Source organism: Pseudophryne corroboree, chromosome 6 (genome assembly GCF_028390025.1).
Source record: "Pseudophryne corroboree isolate aPseCor3 chromosome 6, aPseCor3.hap2, whole genome shotgun sequence".
In the NCBI taxonomy this organism is placed as follows: domain Eukaryota; kingdom Metazoa; phylum Chordata; class Amphibia; order Anura; family Myobatrachidae; genus Pseudophryne; species Pseudophryne corroboree.
Window position 1 is genome coordinate 189,457,422 of NC_086449.1, and position 23,198 is coordinate 189,480,619.

Genomic DNA, 23,198 nt, shown 5'->3' on the forward strand with positions numbered 1-23,198 from the left:
GAGTAACTTTGTATTAACTTTAAATTTATATTGAAAATTATTTTCTCTGGTGGTTGGTTTTTCTAAGGGTTGAGCTCTAAATTACTGTGATAGTCATCATAGCCCATTTACAAGGCAGCTTTACCACCTTCCTTAATGTGTGTGCATACTTACTGGTAGGTGCTGGGTCCCCATTTGGTTCCACTTTTTAAAAGAGAGTTCAGCCAAGGCATCAGTTGTAAGTGGCCTTGAATTGTGGAACACATTAGGCATAAAATAGCACTTGATGGTTTTTATTGCCACCACCCCTGCATGACATTTCCCTCCCACCTTTCTTGAATGCATTCAGAGGCACTGCTGAAGAAACTTGGTAGGCCTAATACAGAGTTGGAAGTAAATTGGGCATCCATTGTGCAAGGATATGTTCAATGAAAAAAAAATTGTATATCTGCCAATGTGCAGAGTTGTACATAGATCAAGATGTCCTCACATGGGAGTCTGGAGCATATATGTCTGGTTTTCTACTAGTCGCCATCACCGTGCACTTGCCCTTCCCTCCAAACTGGCATATTTTTACTTCCAGGTCTGTATGACCCACAGCTTCGTGAACACGCACTCTCTGAGCTTTGCTCAATCGCATCCCATTTCCTCCTGTTTGATCATGGAAGTAGATTTGATTGAATTGTGTACAACTCTGCATGACTTGCTTGCCCCCATTTTTTTTTTCCTAACCACTTGAGGACACTGGAGAACGCTGGGGTATAGATGGTGGGGTGGAGCTTGGCACTTTAAGTCTTACATGATTTGAACATGGCTCCTCCCCCTCTATTTGCCACCAGACCTCAGTTTAGTTTAAGTGCCGTTGGAGTCGGGAGTTCTTTTTCACAGGCTGCTAAGCATAATGTCAGGTTTTTCTCCATGCTACTGTAGTCCGCATAATACGTGGGCTCCTCCCAGAGGATCTGCCACATTTGACGCAGATTAGTGTCTGTCCATGCATCTTGAGCTCAGCACCCGCCAATGCTGTAGCTCCACCGCTACATCATCGGCAGAGATTTGTGGCAGTGGTGATTAGGATCCATCTTACGATGGATCTTGGCCAAGTAAGGCTCAGGCGCATCCTCCTTACCCATCTCTAAGTCTGCCTGTGCTTGGCCTAAGTCAGTCTGTCACTAAAGTGACCTTGCATTTTTGTATTGTAGTTATCCTCTCTCTTCACTAGTTGGACTTTGGGCAACTTGACCTTGCATTTTTGTATTGTAGTTATCCTCTCTCTTCACTAGTTGGACTCTGGGCAACTTGACCTTGCATTTTTGTATTGTAGTTATCCTCTCTCTTCACTAGTTGGACTCTGGGCAACTTTACATCATCATAATCTCACCCAGTGAGACTTTGTTCTCAGACGTCCAGCCTCCTATCAATATCCCAGCCATAACCACATGGGCATAGCTCCTTTTGCAGTCAGGTCATCAGAGTATGGATGAACAATACTTCTGTGGTGGTTTACTTGAACAATTCAGTAGACTCCCCAGCCATAAAAGAATTTGATCTGGCCATCTTGGTTACCTGCATCCTGGTGTGTGAACAAGTGGGAGGCAGAATAACTGCTGGTAGGGCATCTTAATTACATGCTCCCCCTTTATGGCACCAGCACCCCAGTAATGCAACTTAAGGCCCATACACACTTGACGATGCACACATCGTTAACGACCGTCGTTAACGACTTCCCTTGAACTTCCCTTGAACAGCTGAGCAAACGACATGAGCATACAAACTACCAAAGACGAAAGACCAAAGACGAAAGACCAAAGACCATTCATCGTTGAAGCATCCAAGCTGAACAGTTTATTAAAATAATGAGCTGGGAACAGGGCTGGTGAACAGTGGCTTGGTCGTTGGTCGTTGGTCTTTCACACCATACACATTCAACGACGTCTCTGGTCAGTAATGACCATAGTGGAAATTGAGCATACATGCTCCACAGATAAGCGAGGGTCGTTAACGTCCCGCGGGGCCGCGCATCGGTGGTCGTCGGATGCATACACACTTGACGATATAATGAGCGACGTCGTTGATGAGGGCTGAAATGAACGACGTTGTTCATTTTATCGTCAAGTGTGTATGGGCCTTTAGAGTAGCACTAATGGTCTTACGGCCTTCTTCTTAATGAACACTGAGCCTGCTGATTCCTGGGTTTCTACAGAGGTTTGTGTGAAATTAGTTTAAACCCTGTGTCCCTGGTCCTGGTCCACCAATATGGTTGATCTTTGTGGACAAGCCATGGGATTCTTCTTTGATCAGTTCTTCTGTTGTTCAAGGCCTGCCAGTACCGCTTGGCTCTTTAAGCCATGGTTTTGAAATAAATCTTCTTTTTGCAACTATATTTAGGTATGGAAGATCGTCTTTGGTCTTGTGACAGGTTCTCGTGTGTTCCACAGGCTCCTCCTCTTTTTTTGTTTTGTTGCCTGTAAATCTTTTCATATCGAGAACGCATTGATGGGACTCACTCTGCTTATCCCTTCATTTAGGTACTATTTCATCAAACATGTTCCACCTCTGACTGAAGAGCAACTAAACCGAAAACCTGCTCTCCCTCTGAAAACAAGGAGTACACCTGAGTTCTCCCTTGTCCTGGACTTGGTAAGGTGCCTGTCTATATTTTGATTTTTGATTATTATTTTTTTTGCATGTCTGTATCCGTTTTAGTATTGGCATTACTATTTTTTTTTTTTTATTTTTTTTTTTTTGCTTTACAGGATGAAACATTGGTGCACTGCAGCCTCAATGAGCTGGAAGATGCTGCACTTACATTTCCTGTGCTTTTCCAAGATGTCATTTACCAGGTACAGGACATAGGGGTGTATTGAATTCTTGTCGGAAACTGCTGTCTTGTTGGAAAGATGGCAGTTTCCGACTTTTTTAAGTCGGAAGGGGTTCTGACCTATTCAATGTCCCCTCAGATTTTCCGCCAAAACACATGGATCAGCTGTGATAAATTGCCCCTTTTACCCATGACCGCATCGAGTGGTCAGTGTGCAGACTGCCGATAACACATCTTATATACCCACCAAGTCAGCGCATGGCATGTAACGTACTAAATGGGCTATGCGCTGCCAACATCAAATGTACTGTAGGAGGTGGTCATAATAATGTGACTGGATCATGTATGAGAGTAGTGAAACTACAGTAATAAACAAAACTTAATCAAACATACCCATTAAGAGTCCAAGGGGTCAGTTGTGAGGATGCTGGCGATTTGCTGTCTGAAAGACACATCACTCAGTAAATGAGGACGCCTCACTCTCAGATCACCATAATTTCATAGTCTTCTAATACTATTCGAGAATTTTAGCAAAGGACATTTACTAACTTTTTTTTTTTTTTAGTCTGAGTGTTCTACTGTGTAGGTTAGCTATTGACCTTTACTACTATTTACCTGTTTTTAAATTTGATATGTACCCCATTGTTTTTGAAAATTTATGTGTGTGGCTTGCTTGACCGCCGGAATCCAGGGGGGGAGAGTGGGGAAGCGAGGGTTTTATTCCCACTCTATGGGTGTCCTGAACACACACGAGTGGGAAAAGTCCCTGTCAGTTGGCATGCCGACCGTCGGGATTGAGAGGGGGCAGGATGTAGGGGGAGGATATATTCATCACATGCATAAGCAGGTAGATACAGACAGACTCATTAATTTCCTTACATTATTTCCCATGACCATCACCATGTGAACAAACAGTCCAGCGCTGGACTTTAGAAAAATCTATAATTGGATTGAAACGTTGATAGACCGCTGTGGTCCTGTGTCTTATTCTTTATCTATGAGGAAGCCTTGAGTGCTTCACCTACCTGCGTGTGTATGTATCCAACATCGTGAGGGCACCAGGTTCAGCGTTATATTAAATGGAGTGATATATATTTTATTAATTATGTTTATGTAAGTGTATACACCGGAGTATATTTGCACCATATTGATTGAGTGCTGCATTTTTCTTAAATTAAGTATTGTTGCTCCCCTGTAATTATCCATGATGTGCACAGTTCATATTGTGGATAGTCTCTTAGGAGGCAGGATTACTGCAGCTGAAATGTATTGTGTCCTGTACAGAGTGCGTTCTCAGAAATCGTCAATTATTGTGATTATTGTTCTGCTTTTCAGCTCCTCTTTCTTTGCTCTCTAGGTTTATGTGCGGTTACGACCTTTTTTCCGTGAGTTCTTAGAACGTATGTCTCAGATATATGAGGTAAGTTGATGTATAGGATTTTATGTATTAAAGACCTAGATGTAGTGCAAGTAAGAGAAAGCATGCAATGACAAAGATCCTGCTTGAAAGTTTTTTTGTAGGACCAAAGTAATCGTTACCATTAACCACTTAACTGGCATGGTCAGACCACATGGGACCGCACCGCCCCACTGTGTCCCCGAGCATTTGATTAGGAGATCCGTTCTTCAGATGTGCATAATATAATATTTAAATATAAAAAATAAAAAAAATACATTTTAAACTGTATTAAATAAAAAAATAAACTACAACTATATGATCAGTTTTAAAGGGGAAAATTGTCAGTTAAGTGGTTAAGGAATGAAATTATTTCTGTTATCTGACTGTACAATTATTTGTATTGTTTTCATTTTGATTTACTGTAATAATGTCCGCTGTAATAGTTTTGTGTTCAGTCACCTACAGCTTGAGGAGACTATGTTCTGTGACTGAGTCCTTTACAAGAAGCGGCATAAAGGGAATGTTTGCTACCAGTTCTAGCTTCTGCTCAAATATGCATTTCAATGTGTTCTGTTGTCACCCTCTCTTTTGTGACTTGTGCTGTGTAACAATCGTTTTTACCTATATTTAAAGATAGTGCTATATATATTTAGAGAGCACTAAATTTGTAGACCTGTTTACGAAGACTTGTTTGTTCTGTCATTCATTTCCATTTCCTCTCCCTGAATTTTATAGATAATTCTATTTACGGCATCAAAAAAAGTATATGCAGACAAATTACTGAATATACTGGATCCCAAAAAACGGCTGGTCAGGTATGCGCAGCTCATATCTGTATATCTCTATAGGGTATTCTTATTTTTCATATCTCCTGCTGTACAATCCGGTACCTTTCTCACCTAACTTTTCTTTGTGCTCCTCAGACACAGGCTGTTCCGGGAGCACTGTGTGTGTGTTCAAGGGAATTATATTAAGGATCTGAACATCCTGGGGAGGGATCTTTCTAAAACAATCATCATTGATAACTCACCACAAGCCTTTGCATACCAAGTGAGTCGTACCTGCTTCTTGCTCGAGGTGGAACTTTTCTTTTACTGACTGTTAATGATTATTGCTAACCATAATACTGAAGTGTTGATTCATTCATTAATTTATTTAATTTTTTGTTGCATGCAAAAGAAAACCCTATTTCTCTAATGTCCTAGGAGATACTGGGATGGTATTAGTACCATGGGGTATAGATCGGGTCCATTGGAGCCTGGCACCTTAAGAAATCTTCAGTGTGTGCTGGCTCCTCCCCTCTATGCCCCTCCTGCAGACTCAGTTTAGAAAAGTGTGCCAAAGGAGTTGGGTGCATTCTCTGGAGCGCCAGTGTTTTTTTCAATAAGTTATTTTAGTTTGTTTTCAGGCAGCACTGGCTTGCACCAGTCCACCTGCGTTGTGGGACTTGGGGGGGACAGAGCCAACCTCTTATAGGGTTAATGGTCCGGATCCCCGCTGACAGGACAAAGCTCCTGAGGTGCTGTTTCGCTTTAGTCCCAAGGTGTACGCACACGACCTCCATCTGGGAATTGGAGCCTTCATCCTCAGGTGTTTCAGCAGCTGTTTCAACGGTGGGGTTGCCTGTTAATAGACATGATGGCTTCTCGTCTCAACAAGAAGCTGCGTCGCTATTGTTCCAGAACAAGGGATCCGCAGGCTGCAGTGGTGGATGCTGTGACGGCGCCTTGGACTTACTGGTTCGTCTATCTGTTCCCTCCAATTCCTCTCATTCCCAGAGTTCTAAAAAGACTCAAAAGGGGAAACGTTCAAGCAATACTTATTGCCTCAGATTGGCCTCGCCGGGCTTGGTATGCGGACCTCCTGACCATGTCTCTTGAAGAGCCCTGGCCTCTACCGCTTCTCTAGGATCTAATTCAACAAGGGCTGTTCGTCTATCCAGACTTACTGCAGCTATGTTTGATGGCTTGGAAGTTGAGAGGGAGATTCTAGCCAAAAAGGGTATTCCGTCCAAGGTTATCTCGACTATGGTACAAGCCCGAAAGGTGGTCACGTCAAAGCATTACCACCGTATATCTGAAAGAAATATGTTTGTTGGTGTGAGGGTAGAAAATATTCTACTGTGGAATTTCAACTTGGCTGTTTTCTGCTCTTCCTGCAAGCAGGCGTGGATATGGGCCTACGGTTAGGCTCCATCAAAGTTCAGATTTCAGCTCTATCCATATTCTTCCAGAGACAGCTGGCTGTGATTCCAGAGGTACAGACGTTCTTAAAGGGTGTCCTTCGCATTCAACCACCCTTTGTCCCTCCCACGGCTGCGTGGGATCTCACTGTGGTCCTGACCTTTCTCCAATCGGACTGGTTTGAACCTTTTACACAGGGTGGACTTGATATATCTTACTTGTAAGACTGTCATGTTGCTGGCATTGGCCTCTGCAAGGCATGTGTCGGAATTGGGGGCCTTATCCTGTAAGAGCCCTTATTTGATATTTCACGAGGATAGGGCGGAGCTCAGGACTAGTCCACAGCTTTTCCAGAAAGTGGTGTCGGCCTTTCACATTAATCAACCGATAGTGGTACCGGTGATATCGGACACCTCGGTTGCTCCAAAGTTCTTGGACGTGGTTCGGGCTTTGAGGCTTTACGTCAAAAGGACAGCTCGTCACAGGAAGTCTGACTTCCTCTTTGTCCTTTACAACGCCACCAAGATTGGATGTCCTGCCTCCATACAGTCCATTGCTCGTTGGCACATGTTGACTATCCAACAAGCTTATTCTTCGGCAGCCTTGCCACTATTGAGTTCTATTCAGGCCCACTCTGCTAGGTCAGTGGGTTCTTCCTGGGCGGCTGCCCGTGGCGTCTCGGCCTTAAAGTTGTGTCTAACTGCTACTTGGTCTGGTTCGAACACATTTGTGAAGTTCTGTAAGTTAGATACCTTGGCCGGTGAGGACCTTCAATTTGGTCAGGCGGCTTTGCAGGGGTCTCAGCACTCTCCCACCCGTTTTGGGACTTCCCCATGGTACCAATACCATCCCAGTATCCCCTATGACGTTACAGAAAATAGGAATTTAACACCTACCTGTAATTCCTTTTCTCGTAGTCCGTAGGGGATACTGGGCGTCCGCCTCAGTGCTTCGTGTTACCTGCTTACCAGTTTGCAAGTTGTTCCTGGTTGGGTCTGCTGTTGCTGTCCCTGTTTCCTGTTTTGGTTAGCGTTGCTATCCTTTGTTACTGTTGTGTGTGTTCGTTGCCTCACCACTGCTTTTGCATATTTCTTTTTCATCCACTAGGGGTCACTTGAGTACTCTTGGGATATGGACGGCTTCAGCAAGAACAGGGCACTGAATATTTAAATTTAGAACTCTCCTCCCCTTCATATCCCAGAGTACCTCAGTGTTTTCTCTAACGTCCTAGTGGATGCTGGGAACTCCGAAAGGACCATGGGGAATAGCGGGTTCCGAAGGAGGCTGGGTACTCTAGAAAGATTTATGACTACCTGGTGTGCACTGGCTCCTCCCACTATGACCCTCCTCCAAGCCTCAGTTAGATCTTGTGCCCGGCCGAGGTTGGATGCACACTAGGGGCTCTCCTGAGCCCTTAGAAAGAAAGTATAGATTTAGGTTTTTTATTTTCAGTGAGACCTGCTGGCAACAGGCTCACTGCAGCGAGGGACTAAGGGGAGAAGAAGCGAACTCGCCTGCTTGCAGCCGGATTGGGCTTCTTAGGCTACTGGACACCATTAGCTCCAGAGGGATCGACCGCAGGCCCAGTCCTTGGTGTTCGGTCCCGGAGCCGCGCCGCCGTCCCCCTTACAGAGCCAGAAGCAAGAAGAGGTCCGGAAAAACGGCGGCAGAAGACATCAGTCTTCACCAAGGTAGCGCACAGCACTGCAGCTGTGCGCCATTGTTACTCAGGCACACTTCACACTCCGGTCACTGAGGGTGCAGGGCGCTTGGGGGGGGCGCCCTGAGCAGCAATAAAAACACCTTGGCTGGCAAAAATACCACAATATATAGCCCCAGAGGCTATATATGTGGTAAATACCCCTGCCAGAATCCAGAAAAAAGCGGGAGAATAGGCCGCGGAAAAGGGGCGGAGCTATCTCCCTCAGACACACTGGCGCCATTTTCTCTTCACAGTGCAGCTGGAAGAAAGCTCCCCAGGCTCTCCCCTGTAGTTTTCAGGCTCAAAGGGTTAAAAAGAGAGGGGGGGCACTAAATTTAGGCGCAATATTGTATATACAAGCAGCTATAGGGGAAAATTCACTCAGTTATAGTGTTAATCCCCACATTATATAGCGCTCTGGTGTGTGCTGGCATACTCTCTCTCTGTCTCCCCAAAGGGCTTTGTGGGTCCTGTCCTCAGTCAGAGCATTCCCTGTGTGTGTGCGGTGTGTCGGTACAGCTGTGTCGACATGTTTGAGGAGGAGGCTTATATAGTGACGGAGCAGATGCCGATAAATGTGATGTCGCCCCCTGTGGGGCCGACACCAGAGTGGATGGTTAGGTAAAAGGTATTAACCGACAGTGTCAACTCCTTACATAAAAGGGTGGATGACGTAACAGCTGTGGGACAGCCGGCTTCTCAGCCCGTGCCTGCCCAGGCGTCTCAAAGGCCTTCAGGGGCTCAAAAACGCCCGCTCATTCAGATGGCAGACACAGATGTCGACACGGAGTCTGACTCCAGTGTCGACAAGGTTGAGACATATACACAATCCACTAGGAACATCCGTGACTTGATCCCGGCAATAAAAAATGTGTTACACATTTCTGACATTAACCTCTAAAAATGGGTTTTTATGTTTGGGGAGAAAAAGCAGGCAATGTTTTGTTCCCCCATCAGATGAATGAATGAAGTGTGTGAAAAGCGTGGGTTCCCCATGATAAGAAACTGGTAATTTCTAAAAAGTTACTGATGGCGTACCTTTTCCCGCCAGAGGATAAGTTACGCTGGGAGATATCCCTTAGGGTGGATAAGGCGCTCACACGGTTGTCAAAATAGGTGGCACTACCGTTTTAGGAACGGCCACTTTGAAGGTACCTGTTGATAAAAAGCAGGAGGCTATCCTGAAGTCTGTATTTACACACTCAGGTACTAGACTGAAACCTGCAGAGCGTGCTGCTGCAGCGTGGTCGGTGACCCTGTCAAACATACTAGTTTGCTAACATGAGAACATATTAAAGACGTCGTCTTATATATGAGGGATGCACAGAGGGATTTTTTGCCGGCTGGCATCCAAAATGAATGTAATGTCCATTCTGTCAGGAGGGTATTAGAGACCTGTCACTGGACAGGTGATGCTGACCTTAAAAGGCGCATAGAGATTCTGCCTTATAAGGGTGAGGAATTATTTGGGGATGGTCTCTGGGACCTCGTATCCGCAGCAACAGCGGGGAAGAAATATTTTTACCTCAGTTTTCCTCACAGACTAAGAAAGCACTGTATTATCAGGTACAGTCCTTTCGGCCTCAGAAAAGCAAGCGGGTCAAAGGCGCTTCCTTTCTGTACAGAGACAAGGGAAGAGGGAAAAAGCTGCATCTGCAGCCTGTTCCCAGAATCATAATTCTTCTCTCGCTTCCTCTGAGTTCACAGCATGACGCGGGGGCTCCACAGGTGTAGCCAGGTACGGTGGGGGGCCGTCTCAAAAATTTCAGCGATCAGTGGGCTCGCTCACAGGTGGATCCCTGTTTCATTCAAGTAGTATTTCAGGGGTACAAGCTGGAATTCGAGGCGTCTTCCCCCCGCCGTTTCCTCAAATATGCCTTGCCGACAACTCCCTCAGGCAGGGAGGCTGTGCTAGAGGCAATTAATAAGCTGTATTCCCAGCAGGTAATACTTAAGGTGCCCCTACTTCAACAGGGACGGGGTTACTATTCCACACGGTTTGGGGTACCGAAACCGCATGGTTCGGTGTGACCCTTTTTTATATTTAAAATCCTTGAACACATACATAAAAAAATTCAAGTTCAAGATGGAATCGCTCAGGGCGGTTATTGCAAACCTGGACGAGGGGGATTACATGGTATCCCGGGACATCAAGGATGCTTACCTGCATGTCCCTATTTACTATCCTCGCCAGGAGTACCTCAGATTTGTGGTACAGGATTACCATTACCAAGTCCAGACTCTGCCGTTTGGACTGTACATGGCACCGAGGGTGTTACCAAGGTAATGGCAGGAATGATGATACTCCTTCGAAAAAGGGGAGTTTTAATTATCCCATATTTGGACAATCTCCTTATAAGGGCGAGGTCCAAGGAGCAGTTGCTAGTCGGGGTAGCACTATTTTGGAAAGTGCTACAACAGCATGGTTGGATTCTAAACAGTCCAGAGTCACAGCTGGTTCCTACGACACGTCTACTGTTCCTGGGGATGGTTCTGGACACAGACCAGAAATAAGTGTTTCTCCCGGAGGAGAAAGCCAAGGAGCTGTCATCTCTAGTCAGAGACCTCCTGAAGCCAAAACAGGTATCTGTGCATCATTGCATGCGAGTCCTGGGAAAAATGGTAGCTTCCTACGAAGCAATCCCATTCAGCAGGTTCCATGCAAGAATTTTTCAGGGGGACCTGTTAGACAAGTGGTCCGGGTCGCATCTTCAGATGCATTAGGCTGATAACCCTGTCTCCAAGGACCAGGGTATCTCTACTGTAGTAGCTGCAGAGTGCCCATCTTCAAGAGGGCCGCAGGTTCGACATACAGGACTAGGTCCTAGTGACCATGGTTGCCAGCCTTTGAGGCTGGGGGGCAGTCACACAGGGAAGAAACTTCCAGGGACTTTGGTCAAGTCAGGTGACATCCCTACATAAATATTCTGGAACAGAGGGCCATTTACAATGCCCTGAGTCAGGCAAGGCCTCTGCTTCAAAACTAGCCGGTCCTGATCCAATCAGGCAACATCACGGCAGTCGCCCATGTAAACCAACAGGGCGGCACAAGAAGCAGGATGGCGATGGCAGAAGCCACAAGGATTCTCCGATGGGCGGAAAATCATGTGTTAGCACTGTCAGCAGTGTTCATTCCCGGAGTGGACAACTGGGAAGCAGATCTTCTCAGCAGACACGACTTCCACCCGAGAGTGTGGGGACTTCATCCAGAAGTCTTCCAAAGGATTGTACACCATTGGGAAAGGCCACAGGTGGACATGAAGGCGTCCCGCCTCAACAAAAAGCTATAAAAGATATTGCGCCAGGTCAAGGGACCTTCAGGCGATAGCTGTGGACGCTCTGGTAACACCGTGGGTGTACCAGTCGGTTTATGTGTTCCCCCCTCTGCCTCTCATACCAAAGGTACTGAGAATAATAAGAAGGCGAGGAGTAAGAACGATACTCGTGGTTCCGGATTGGCCAAGAAGAGCCTGGTACCCAGAACTTCAAGAAAATATATCAGAGGACCCATGGCCTCTGCCGCTCAGACAGGACCTACTGCAGCAGGGGCCCTGTCTGGTCCAAGACTTACCGCGGCTACGTTTTGATGGCATGGCAGTTGAACGCCGGATCCTAAAGGAAAAGGGCATTCCGGAGGAAGTCTTTCCTACGCTGATTCAAGCCAGGAAAGATGTAACTGCAAAACATTATCACCGCATATGGCGGAAATATGTTGCTTGGTGTGAGGCCAAAAAAGGCCCCAACAGAGAAATTTCAACTAGGTCGATTTCTGCATTTCCTACAAGCAGGAGTGTCTATGGGCCTAAAATTAGGCTCCATTAAGATACAGATCTCGGCTCTGTCGATTTTCTTCCAGAAAGAATTAGCTTCAGTACCTGAAGTTCAGACATTGTAAAAGGAGTGCTGCATATTCAGCCCCCGGTGGTGCCTCCAGTGGCACCTTGGGATCTCAACGTGGTGTTGAGTTTCTTAAAAATCACATTGGTTTGAACCACTAAAAACTGTGGATCTAAAATATCTCACGTTGAAAGTGGTCATGTTATTGGCCTTGGTTTCGGCCAGGCGTGTATCAGAATTGGCGGCTTTGTCATATAAAAGTCCTTATCTGATTTTCCATATAGATAGGGCAGAATTGAGGACTCGTCCCCAGTTTCTCCCTAAGGTGGTATCAGCTTTTCACTTGAACCAACCTATTGTGGTGCCTGCGGGTACTAGGGACTTGGAGGATTCCAAGTTACTGGACGTAGTCAGGGCCTTGAAAAATTATGTTTCCAGGACGGCTAGAGTCAGGAAAATTGACTCGCTATTTGTCCTGTATGCACCCAACAAGTTGGGTGCTCCTGCTTCTAAGCAGACTATCGCTCGCTGGGTCTGTGACACGATTCAGCAGGCGCATTCTGCGGCTGGACTGCCGCATCCTAAATCAGTGAAAGCCCATTCCACAGGGAAGGTGGGCTCATCTTGGGCGGCTGCCCGAGGGGTCTCGGCTTTACAACTTTGCCGAGCTGTTACTTGGTCAGGGGCAAACACGTTTGCAAAATTCTACAAATTTGATACCCTGGCTGAGGAGGACCTTGAGTTCTCTCATTCGGTGCTGCAGAGTCATCCGCACTCTCCCGCCCGTTTGGGAGCTTTGGTATAATCCCCATGGTCCTTTCGGAGTTCCCAGCATCCACTAGGACGTTAGAGAAAATAAGATTTTACTCACCGGTAAATCTATTTCTCGTAGTCCGTAGTGGATGCTGGGCGCCCATCCCAAGTGCGGATTGTCTGCAATACTTGTAAATAGTTATTGCTAACTAAAGGGTTATTGTTGAGCCATCTGTTGAGAGGCTCAGTTGTTTTCATACTGTCAAACTGGATATAGTATCACGAGTTGTACGGTGTGATTGGTGTGGCTGGTATGAGTCTTACCCGGGATTCAAAATCCTTCCTTATTATGTCAGCTCGTCCGGACACAGTGTCCTAACTGAGGCTTGGAGGAGGGTCATAGTGGGAGGAGCCAGTGCACACCAGGTAGTCATAAATCTTTCTAGAGTGCCCAGCCTCCTTCGGAGCCCGCTATTCCCCATGGTCCTTTCGGAGTTCCCAGCATCCACTACGGACTACGAGAAATAGATTAACCGGTGAGTAAAATCTTATTTTTTCTGTGCTCACCGCACTAACAAGGCTTGTGTGGAGCTCCCACACTTCTTTTGAATATTTTATTTTTGATTTTATTTTTACTACACTTTATTCACATCCCTTCCAAAAGGCGTTGGTCCGGGATAGTGGAAGCTGCTACAAGCAGCTACTGGCGTGTCGGTCCTCACTAAAAGAGCACCCTCACATCCAACAGCAGACATCCTGCAGGAAGCTAGACGGAGCTTGCATAAGAAGCCCCGCCATAGCCCCTCACCACAGGAGTTCAGTTATGCTGGGGACGGTGCGGTCAGCTCACGCTGCCGCCCCGCTGTGTGGGTAACGTTTAGTGCGCGCCAGTGCTCCCTGCCAGAGCCGCTCAAAGCCGCTCACAGTTCCACACGCTGTGCACAGCGCCGGCCGCAGATCGCCCGGCACCCGCTCTACGCCGGAAGGCCGCGTCCCGCCGCTATACAGGCTCCCCAGCTCCCTGCAAGATCTCCGGTTCACGACGGTACTCGGAGTACAGGGAGGGGGGGGGGGGGGGAGACGATTCTTCTTACAGCAGCGTGGCTGCAAAGGGGGGAGAAGGCTGCATGGGTTGTGGTATAATTACATAGGCTTTTAAGCCTATATTAACAGGGTTGCTTTTTAATGTAGTTGGTTACAGGTTGTAGATTTTAAATGTGTGTTATAACCTGACCTGTGATTATTAGTGTAAGCATGTGGGGGCCATTTTAACCATGCTTCCTGTTCAATCCTGTTTTTCTTTCAGTTTGGAAGATCCTGTCCTACAACACTACTCCACCGGATGGCGCAGGGGTGTTAGTGGGAATTTGGGATCAGGTTTCATATAGTACTGGCCACGTGCACTGCACTTGCCCAGATATCTATATAGACACACCTTAGTACTATTTTACTGAGTCGTGCAAGTTGTCTGTCTTTGTATAGTGTATTGTCTGTCTGCATAATGAGTAAGGCACCAGCAAAAACTAAAAAGCAGTTTCACTGCAATGTCTGTAAGAGTGTGTTACCGAATGGATCTACCACATGTACAGTATGTTTTGTGAATTCAGCTACAAATACAATTTCTGCTCCGCTTTCAAAGCCGGTTTCATTGCCGGACCCTCCATGGGCTATGTTAACAGATGTCATGGCTGGATTGCAATCAGAATTGGCCACCGCTCGACAAGAGCGGGAAGCGGCAAGATCTGAGTCTAGGGTGAGACCGCCAGAACTACCGGAGGGGTCTCAGCCTTGCCAAAAGTCCAAGTCTATTTGGGGTAGAAGGGATAAATTTCATTTGTCTTATGATTTACCAGTTTCTGCTATGTTGCATTCTGACAATTCTATGCCAGACCTCACTGCACAAGATGAGGGTGAGGAGGGCGAAGTGGACCAGCAGTCAGATAGTGAAGATTTTGACAGCCCAGGCATTGATAATCTCATCAGTGCGGTGCGTCAGTCTCTGAAGTTTACAGAAACCTGAGGAGCCTCTTACAAATGATGAAGTAGTCTTTACTAAACGACGGAGATCTCCAATGTGTTTTCCTGTTTCGGAATCTCTTAATAAGATGTTAGTAGAAACACTAAAAAATCCGGATAAACTGTTTTCTATACCTCGCAGATTTAAGTCTACTTACCAGTTTCCAGAGTCTGTGACATCTACATGGGAGAATCCGCCATTGGTGGATTCGTCTGTGTCAAAACTTACAAAGAAATTAACCATACCAGTACCAACTGCTACTACGCTTAAAGACCCTTCAGATCGTAAAATAGAAGCTATGCTAAAGTCCATGTATATAGTAGCAGGAGTGTTGCTTAGACCTGGGTTGGTTGGCATTTGGGTAACTAAGGTGCTAATTGTATGGATAACAGAACTCAAGTCTGGCCTACATGACAATCACCTTGTACTTCTCGCTGATCAAATCTGTGAAGCTGCTGAGTATCTATGTACAGCTTCTACTGACGTCTGTCCGCTCACTTCTCGCTTTTCATCGTCGCTAGTTACAGCACGACGAGCACTCTGGCTACGTTCTTGGCAAGCGGAGGCAGAAGTCGAAGTATAGAGGCGTTACCTTACGGTGGCGAGAAGTTGTTTGTTCCTGAATTGGACAAATGGATTTCTGAGGCCACGGGAGGAAAGTCTGTTTTCCTACCATTGCCTCCAACGGTACCTAGACGGAAATACTCTGGCCCGGCGTTCAATTCCTTTAGACCTCAGCCCTTTCGAGGCCATGGTAGAGGAACAGCCACGCCTGGTAGACAAGGTCGAGGACGTGGTTTCCAACAAACCAACACCAGTCGTCAGGACACTAAGGTCACCGACAAGTCGGTGGCATGACGGGCTCCCAGCCCATCTCGGATCTCCAATTGTGGGAGCACGCCTTCAGACGTTCCATTTGGCGTGGTTCCAGACATCCACAGATGGGTGGATCCGCAATTTAGTGTTAAAAGGTTACAAAATAGAGTTCGACTGTCTCCTGCCACTGCGGTTTTTCAAGACAGGACTGCCTCCGTCGGACGACAAGAGGGCGGTTCTGCAAATTGCGATTCAGTCCCTGCTGGATTCAGCAGTTTTGATTCCGGTCCCTGTACACCAACAAGGTCAGGGTTATAATTCCAGTCTGTTTGTGGTACCAAAGCCGGATGGCTCCGTCAGCCCAATATTGAACTTAAAGGGTCTCAATCAGTACGTCACTTACTACAGATTCAAGATGGAATCTCTGCGGTCAGTAATTTAGAGCCACAGGAATTCATGATTGCGCTAGATCTCAAGGATGCGTACTTACACATTCCGATTTGGCCACCTCATCAGAGGTTCTTGCGTTTTGCTATACGGCAGAACCATTACCAGTTTCAGGCTCTACCGTTTGGCCTCTCGTCAGCGCCTCGGGTATTCACCAAAGTGATGTCTGTGATGATAGCTCATCTCAGATCCCTGGGAGTGATAATAGTTCCGTACTTGGACGATCTGCTCATCAAAGCTCTGTCTCAACAGATGTTCCTCCAACATGCGTTGCTAACGTACAATGTACTAGTTCAGCACGGTTGGATTGTCAACTTCAAGAAATCACATCTAATTCCGTCTCAACGACTTCAATTCCTAGGTATGATTCTCGATACGGTAAATCAAAGAATTTACCTACCAGAACAGAAAGTACAGATTATTCGTCATCTGGTACAATTAGTGCTCAAGCCACGCACAGTCTCGGTACATTTGTGCATTCGCCTCTTAGGCACAATGGTGGCGGCTTTCGAAGCGCTTCAGTTCGGAAGATTTCACTCACGTCCTTTTCAACTGGATGTGCTCGGGCTCACATCTGCAGATTCACCACGGGGTGAGGTTGTCACCACGGGCCAGAGTATCTTTAATCTAACCGCAGGGAAACTGTTCGGCGCCTGGATTTGGATAATTCTAACGACGGATGTGAGTCTCAGAGGTTGGGGAGCTGTCGTTCAAAATTGTCAGCTCCAGGGTCTCTGGGCGGATAACGAAAGATTGCTGTCTATAAATGTTCTGGAACTCCGGGCAATTTACAATGCGCTACGACAAGCAGCTGTCTGAGACCGAAGCATGTGCTGCTTCGGTCTCAGACAGGTGCAGTCAGACAACGCGACGGTGATCGCGTACATCAACAAACGAGGAACGAGAAGCCGCTCGAATCCTCAATTGGGCCGAGCATCACCAAGTGATATTGTCGGCAGTGTTTATTCCGGGACTGGACAACTGGGAGGCAGGTTATCTCAGCCGTCGGGATTTTCATCCAGGAGAATGGGCATTAAATCCAGAAGTTTTTCACATGTTAGTCCAGAGGTTGGGTTACCCTCAAGTGGACCTGATGGCATCTCGCCACAATCACCAAACGCCCCAGTATGTGTCCAGAACGCGAGATCCAAAGGCAGTGGCGGTGGATGCTCTCACAATCGCGTGGCCGTACAGCCTCGTGTATCTGTTTCCAACGTTTCCGCTGCTCCCTCTGTTGCTAAAACGGATCAAAAGAGAGTCCGCCACAGTCATACTAGTGGCGCCTCATTGGCCTCTGAGAGCTTTGTACTCTGATCTCCGCAGACTACTCGCAGACGATCCTTGGCCGCTCCCACTTCGTCCGGACCTGTTACAACAGGGTCTGTTCCTTTACCCCGATTTACCGCGGCTGCGTTTGACGGGGTGGTTGTTGAGACTGCCCTCTTAAGAAGAGAGGGCATTCCAGAATCTGTTATACCAACCATGTTACGTGCTAGGAAGCCAGTTAAGGCAGCTCATTATTACAGAATTTGGCGTGCCTATATAGGTTGGTGTGAAGCTCGGAAGTTTCCGACATCATCTTTCAAGTTATCCCGTCTTTTGTTATTTCTACAGACGGGGTTAGATGGAGGACTGCGTTTATCTACACTAAAGGTGCAGGTATCTGCTTTGTCAATTTACTTTCAAAGGCGATTGGCTCTATTGCCGTCTGTACACACCTTTCTGCAAGGTGTCCTCAGAGTACAGCCTCCATTCATTCCACCTACAGCGCCATGGGACTTGAATCTGGTTTTAGATTTCTTGCAGTCTTCATATTGTGAACCCTTACAACAAGTGGATATTAAGTTTCTCACTTGAAAAAAAAATTTTCTACTAGCCTTAGCTTCGGCAAGGCGTGTTTTAGATTTGGGTGCCTTGTCATGCAAGCCACCGTATTTGGTGTTTCATGATGACAGAGCGGAACTTCGGACGAATCCCGCTTTCTTGCCGAAGGTAGTGTCATCTTTTCACATCAATCAACCAATAGTAGTTCCTGTGTTAACAGGAAATTCTGGAACTTTGGATGTGGTACACGCACTACGCGTTTATGTATCCCGAACGTCTACAGTTCGTAAGACGGATACGTTGTTTGTTCTCTATGATGCTGCCAAGATGGGTTGGCCAGCTTCTAAGCAGACCTTATCCAGATGGATAAAACTGACCATACGTCAGGTTTACCTTCATGCTAGGTTACAGCCGCCTACATCAGTAACCGCTCATTCCACACGTTCTGTGGGAACTTTATGGGCAGCTGGTCGTGGGGCTTCTACGACGCAGCTTTGCCGTGCGGCTACATGGTCATCAGTGCACACGTTTGTGCGCTTTTACAAGTTTGATACGTTTGCGGCATCAGCGTCTAGCTTTGGCCGCCTAGTGTTACAGGTTCCAAACAGCTCTCCCGCCCACGGAGGAAGCTTTGGTACGTCCCAAGAGTACTCCAGTGACCCCTAGTGGATGAAAAAGAAAATAGGATTTTGGTACTTACCAGGTAAATCCTTTTCTTTGAATCCATAGGGGGCACTGGACGTCCCCCCAGAGCAGTTTTACCTAGTTTGTGGTAAGTTCAGTGGATCTTATGGTAACACATTCTCACCGACTGGTTCAAAGTTTCAAGTTCTATCGGTTATGGTGTCAACTGTTTAGTTGTCAGTAACGTTATGTGTCAACTTTGTTGTCCGTTATGTTATATGTAATTCTCCATTGTCAACCTCTCTATAGCTCCTGTTCGGCTCAGTAAAAAACACTGAGGTACTCTGGGATATGGAGGGGAGGAGAGTTCTAAATTTAAATATTCAGTGCCCTGTTCTTGCTGAAGCCGTCCATATCCCAAGAGTACTCCAGTGCCCCCTATGGATTCAAAGAAAAGGATTTACCTGGTAAGTACCAAAATCCTATTTTTCTTTCTCTCGTGGTATGTCCGTCTCCTCGGGCACAGTTTTCCTAGAATGAGTCTGCAAGAGGGGAGGAGCCAGCACACACTGAAGATTTCTTAAAGTGCCAGGCTCCAATGGACCCGATCTATACCCCATGGTACTAATACCATCCCGGTATCCCCTACGGACTGCGAGAAAAGGAATTACCGGTAGGTATCAAATTCCTGTTATTTGTGTCATTGATTAAGACAGAGGTTCCCAAACTGTGTGCCGTGGCGCCCTGGGGTGCCTTGGGACACTTGCAGGGGTGCCCTGGGTTGGTGGTCCAGGACCAATTCAAATTATTTATGGTCAATATAATAGGCAAAACCAGTGCTGGTGGCTGCCAGTCATAAAGTATATGGTCAAACAGAAGCAAATCTTGTCCCTCACCACACAACTGACCCTAAGGATGACATATAAACGCGATCTACTTAATGTAATATTTCTTTCTAACTTTCTCAATAAGAAATTTTTGGCCTAGGGGTGCTGTGAAAAAATTCTGATATTCTAGGGCGCCGTGATTCCAAAAAGTTTGGAAACCACTGGATTAAGTAGTAGACTGACTTCTTTTATCAGTACTGAAATTATGATTTCTGCGTGAGAAATGCATGGGCTGATACCACTTACTTTAATTAGTCCTGGTTTTAACAAGTGCAGTGAAGCACATAGAGGGTAAAGCCCCTAGTGGGCATAGCAGTGGTCCTCCTCCTTAAACCCCATGTATTATTAATTTGTTGTTTTCATTTTCCTATTGCTATGCATAGGAGCAATTTTACGCTTTCGGGTGGCCTCTACTTAGATTTGCCTTTATTTATTAATAAGTATTTTTGTACAGAGAGTGGGTTGGAGTTCCTCTTTTTTATTCTTTTATTTTTCCTCCCCGCCTCCTCCATGTACACATTGATCCTTTAGCTTGCCTCTAATATCCTATATGTGTGTTGTATTTATATAGTGGAGGCGGCCCGTGATCCAGTAGAATAGAGGTCATATGCTCATCTAATTTAGTAGTAATCCCAAGTGTGGACTAAAAAAGTTCCCTATCTGTGCTATCTGTCTCATGGAAAGTCTTCTGTGGACTGGAGCTAGGAGCGACCTTCAAAGTAATTACTGTCAAGGACAGTTCCTTTATTACGCACAATAAACAAAAGCTTCCTGGCCAGTAAATAGTTCTGAGATCAGTTCTCAGTCTGGACAGCCTTTTTTCTCTTTCAAGCATTTTGGGGGACACTGCGTGATGTGATTTCGGGCTGAGGTGCAGGCCAGGAATGAAGGCACTAAAGGGAAATCTAAAGCCACTCCCCATGAAACCTCCATTTTTATGAAGTGCATTGGAGTCCAGGCACACTTTTCTATTAATTAGCATAGATTTTTTTTAATTTTGCCTTTTTCGTTCTTTACCGTACTCCACAGATTCTGCTAGCAGTGCTTAGGCTTTAGGAAGAGCATCTGCTAGTTAGCTTAGGACTCCCCTCTGGCACAGTTTATAAGGGGTTCACCACTTCACTGCACTGGATGCAGAGTGTATCAATAGTATTTCCTCACTGTGAGCCCATCACCTTTGGTACACAGCGCTGCTGCACTCACGTGACCGGGTGATGGACAGAGGAGAAATATTGGAAGTGGCTTCCCTAGTCTGGACCTGTTTTGACCAGCCATCTCAGGGAGATTGCAGTTCCAGCATTTGGATGCCATTTCTCAGATCTTCTAGTGCTGCAAGGCACGTGGCTTTTACCAAAGTCCTCCTTGGCGGGTTTTCCCATGGAATGACTCAGGAGGCTGCATTTATTGTACTCTACTCCTAACTTAGTGAGAGTTATACTTTAACTCATAATTATAACCCTGTTTGATGCATAGAAGTAGTACAGGTTGAGTATCCCATATCCAAATATTCCGAAATACGGAATATTCCGAAATACGGACTTTTTTAGTGAGAGTGAGATAGTGAAATCTTTGTTTTCTGATGGCTCAATGTACACAAACTTTGTTTAATACACAAAGTTATAAAAAATATTGTATTAAATTACCTTCAGGCTGTGTGTATAAGGTGTATATGAAACATAAATGAATTGTGTGAATGTACACACACTTTGTTTAATGCACAAAGTTATTGAAAATATTGGCTAAAATTAACTTCAGGCTGTGTATATAAGGTGTGCATGTGACATAAATGCATTATGTGCTTAGATTTAGGTCCCATCACCATGATATCTCATTATGGGATGCAATTATTCCAAAATACGGAAAAATCCGATATCCAAAATACCTCTGGTCCCAAGCATTTTGGATAAGGGATACTCAACCTGTAGTACAATATGCCTCGTCTTTCTCTGCATCCCCGGTGTGGTCAGTTCCTTTTGGCAGTTGTATTGTTTTTACATTGTAGAAATACAGGGTCACCTGTTGGGAATAGACTCCTGCACAATCCTTTATCTAGGTTTAGGCAGGGCTCATACTAGAATTCAGTGGATATTTGCAGTTACCCATGCGCTGTTTCATTGACATTGTGTGTCTGTATTTAGTATTCATTCTCTTTGTTTAAAACAACAAAGAGAAACAAGACAGGTAGGGCAGGGAAGGTTTCAAAAAGAAAGCAAGGTCCCTCTGCGTTATATTATTCATGTTGTAAGTACGAGGTGGGTTATATGATTGCCTTGTAAATGGGAATCTTGAAGCACAACAAATCAATCATATAAAAGTAAAAAACACAGTTACTTGTAAATAATTTGGAAAGAAGGTGCAGTGATCGCAAAAATGCTCTACAGCGCGTAGTTTAAGCGATATAAGCAGTAAGGGACCCGGTTATCAAAAATCAGCCGTGATGACCGCTGCGCATCGCCACCAGTGTAATCCTGCTGCCTCTGCTTCCAAACGGTGCGGCGCTGCTGTGTTGGTGTGAGATTCTCCCAGTCACTGAAAGACTGGGAGGTTGGAGCATGGTTGGCGACTCCTCCCCTCGCACACAGCCGGCCCGACACATCAGAGAGAAAGGGCGGTCACAACGTTTCGGTGATTACCTGGCGGCGGGGGAGGAGAGTTAGAATGTCAGTCGCTATGGAGCTTGGGCCTTGGGGTGGGCAGTAGGAGTCGCGGAGTGGAGAGAGCGGAGAGCTCTGTGCCAGGCTAATGCCTTGATTCGCAGCTACTCCCAGGTTGTGACCTGAACACACACAACCCCGTTCTGGTCATGGATCTCTTGTCATTTCCCAGTGCCCTCCAACCCAGTAAAATAGGAGAGAGACCACCTGGGGATGGGCAACTTGTGTAGTGTGTGTGTCTGTATACATATGTGTCTATGTTTGTGTACTTATAAGTATGTGTGTATGTGCATATGCATGTGTACAGGTGTCTGAAAATATGAGTTTGTATGTATATGTACATGAGTATGTATCTGGCTATATGCATGTGTAAGTGTGTGTGTGTGTTGTTTTTTATTTTATTTTCTTATTTTAATTTTTACACTACTCAAAGAAGTCTCACTTAAAATCTGGTTGCCAAGAAGTGGGTTCCCAACTGCTATATTTGGCAATTCAGGTATGTATTACCCTCTATTTGGACTGTCTTGGCATATCTGCACAATAGCATAATGCCACTTGGCTGGCAGGGTCATAACACACTCATTTGTATGGTCCCAGCCAGCAATCGCTGCACTAGTCATCCTTTCTGTGCAGCTAGCGGATATTTTTATAATGTTACTTACAGCAGATGGGGAAGTGCTGTATATTTGGAAGACATGTAGTTAGTCTGCACAGCCAGTAAATATAATGGTGTTGTATGGTGAAGTGTTTCTGGAAAAGATGTACTGTAAGGGTACACACCTGGCTGGCCCGCCGACATATCGAACAACTAGTTACCACCCCGTCAAAATGACAGAACATCATAACGGTAATGTCCGTGTTGGTGGCTGTGCGCTCCCGAACAGAGCTACAATCGACTTGCTCCGTTGGATGCCATCTAGTGGCTGCCAACACGCAAAAGACTTGAATTCCCCCCCTAGAGGTAAGTAACAGCATTATCCTTTTATTATATAGGATTAGGAAGGGCATATACACTTGCCAATCGCTCCCCGCAATCTGCTGTGCTTGATGTCACATGTAAATGCCCACCCAGTTGAGATGCCATTCTCCAGCGGTCCCTGCAGCAAGTGTATTGGCAGTCGGCGGACCGCACATACAGCCAGTTGAGCCAGTATAGCTGCAGATATAAAGGGCATCATCTTTGCTGCAGGGCCAATGCGATATGTCTGTGAATCACGTCCCTTCTACACACATTCAGAGGATACTTAATATTTAC

At 46.0% G+C, this 23,198-nt stretch overlaps 1 protein-coding gene across 2 annotated transcripts in view; it reads left to right on the forward strand.

The window, feature by feature from the left end:
- CTDSPL2 (CTD small phosphatase like 2) overlaps window positions 1–23,198 on the forward strand; it is a 116,901-nt gene that overhangs the window by 62,615 nt on the left and 31,088 nt on the right. For both annotated transcript variants that reach the window (XM_063925486.1, XM_063925487.1), the window contains exons 7-11: window positions 2,508–2,619; window positions 2,736–2,822; window positions 4,158–4,220; window positions 4,935–5,014; window positions 5,123–5,249. In XM_063925486.1, coding sequence (XP_063781556.1) covers window positions 2,508–2,619; window positions 2,736–2,822; window positions 4,158–4,220; window positions 4,935–5,014; window positions 5,123–5,249 — 469 coding nt within the window. The remainder of the gene's footprint in view (window positions 1–2,507; window positions 2,620–2,735; window positions 2,823–4,157; window positions 4,221–4,934; window positions 5,015–5,122; window positions 5,250–23,198) is intronic.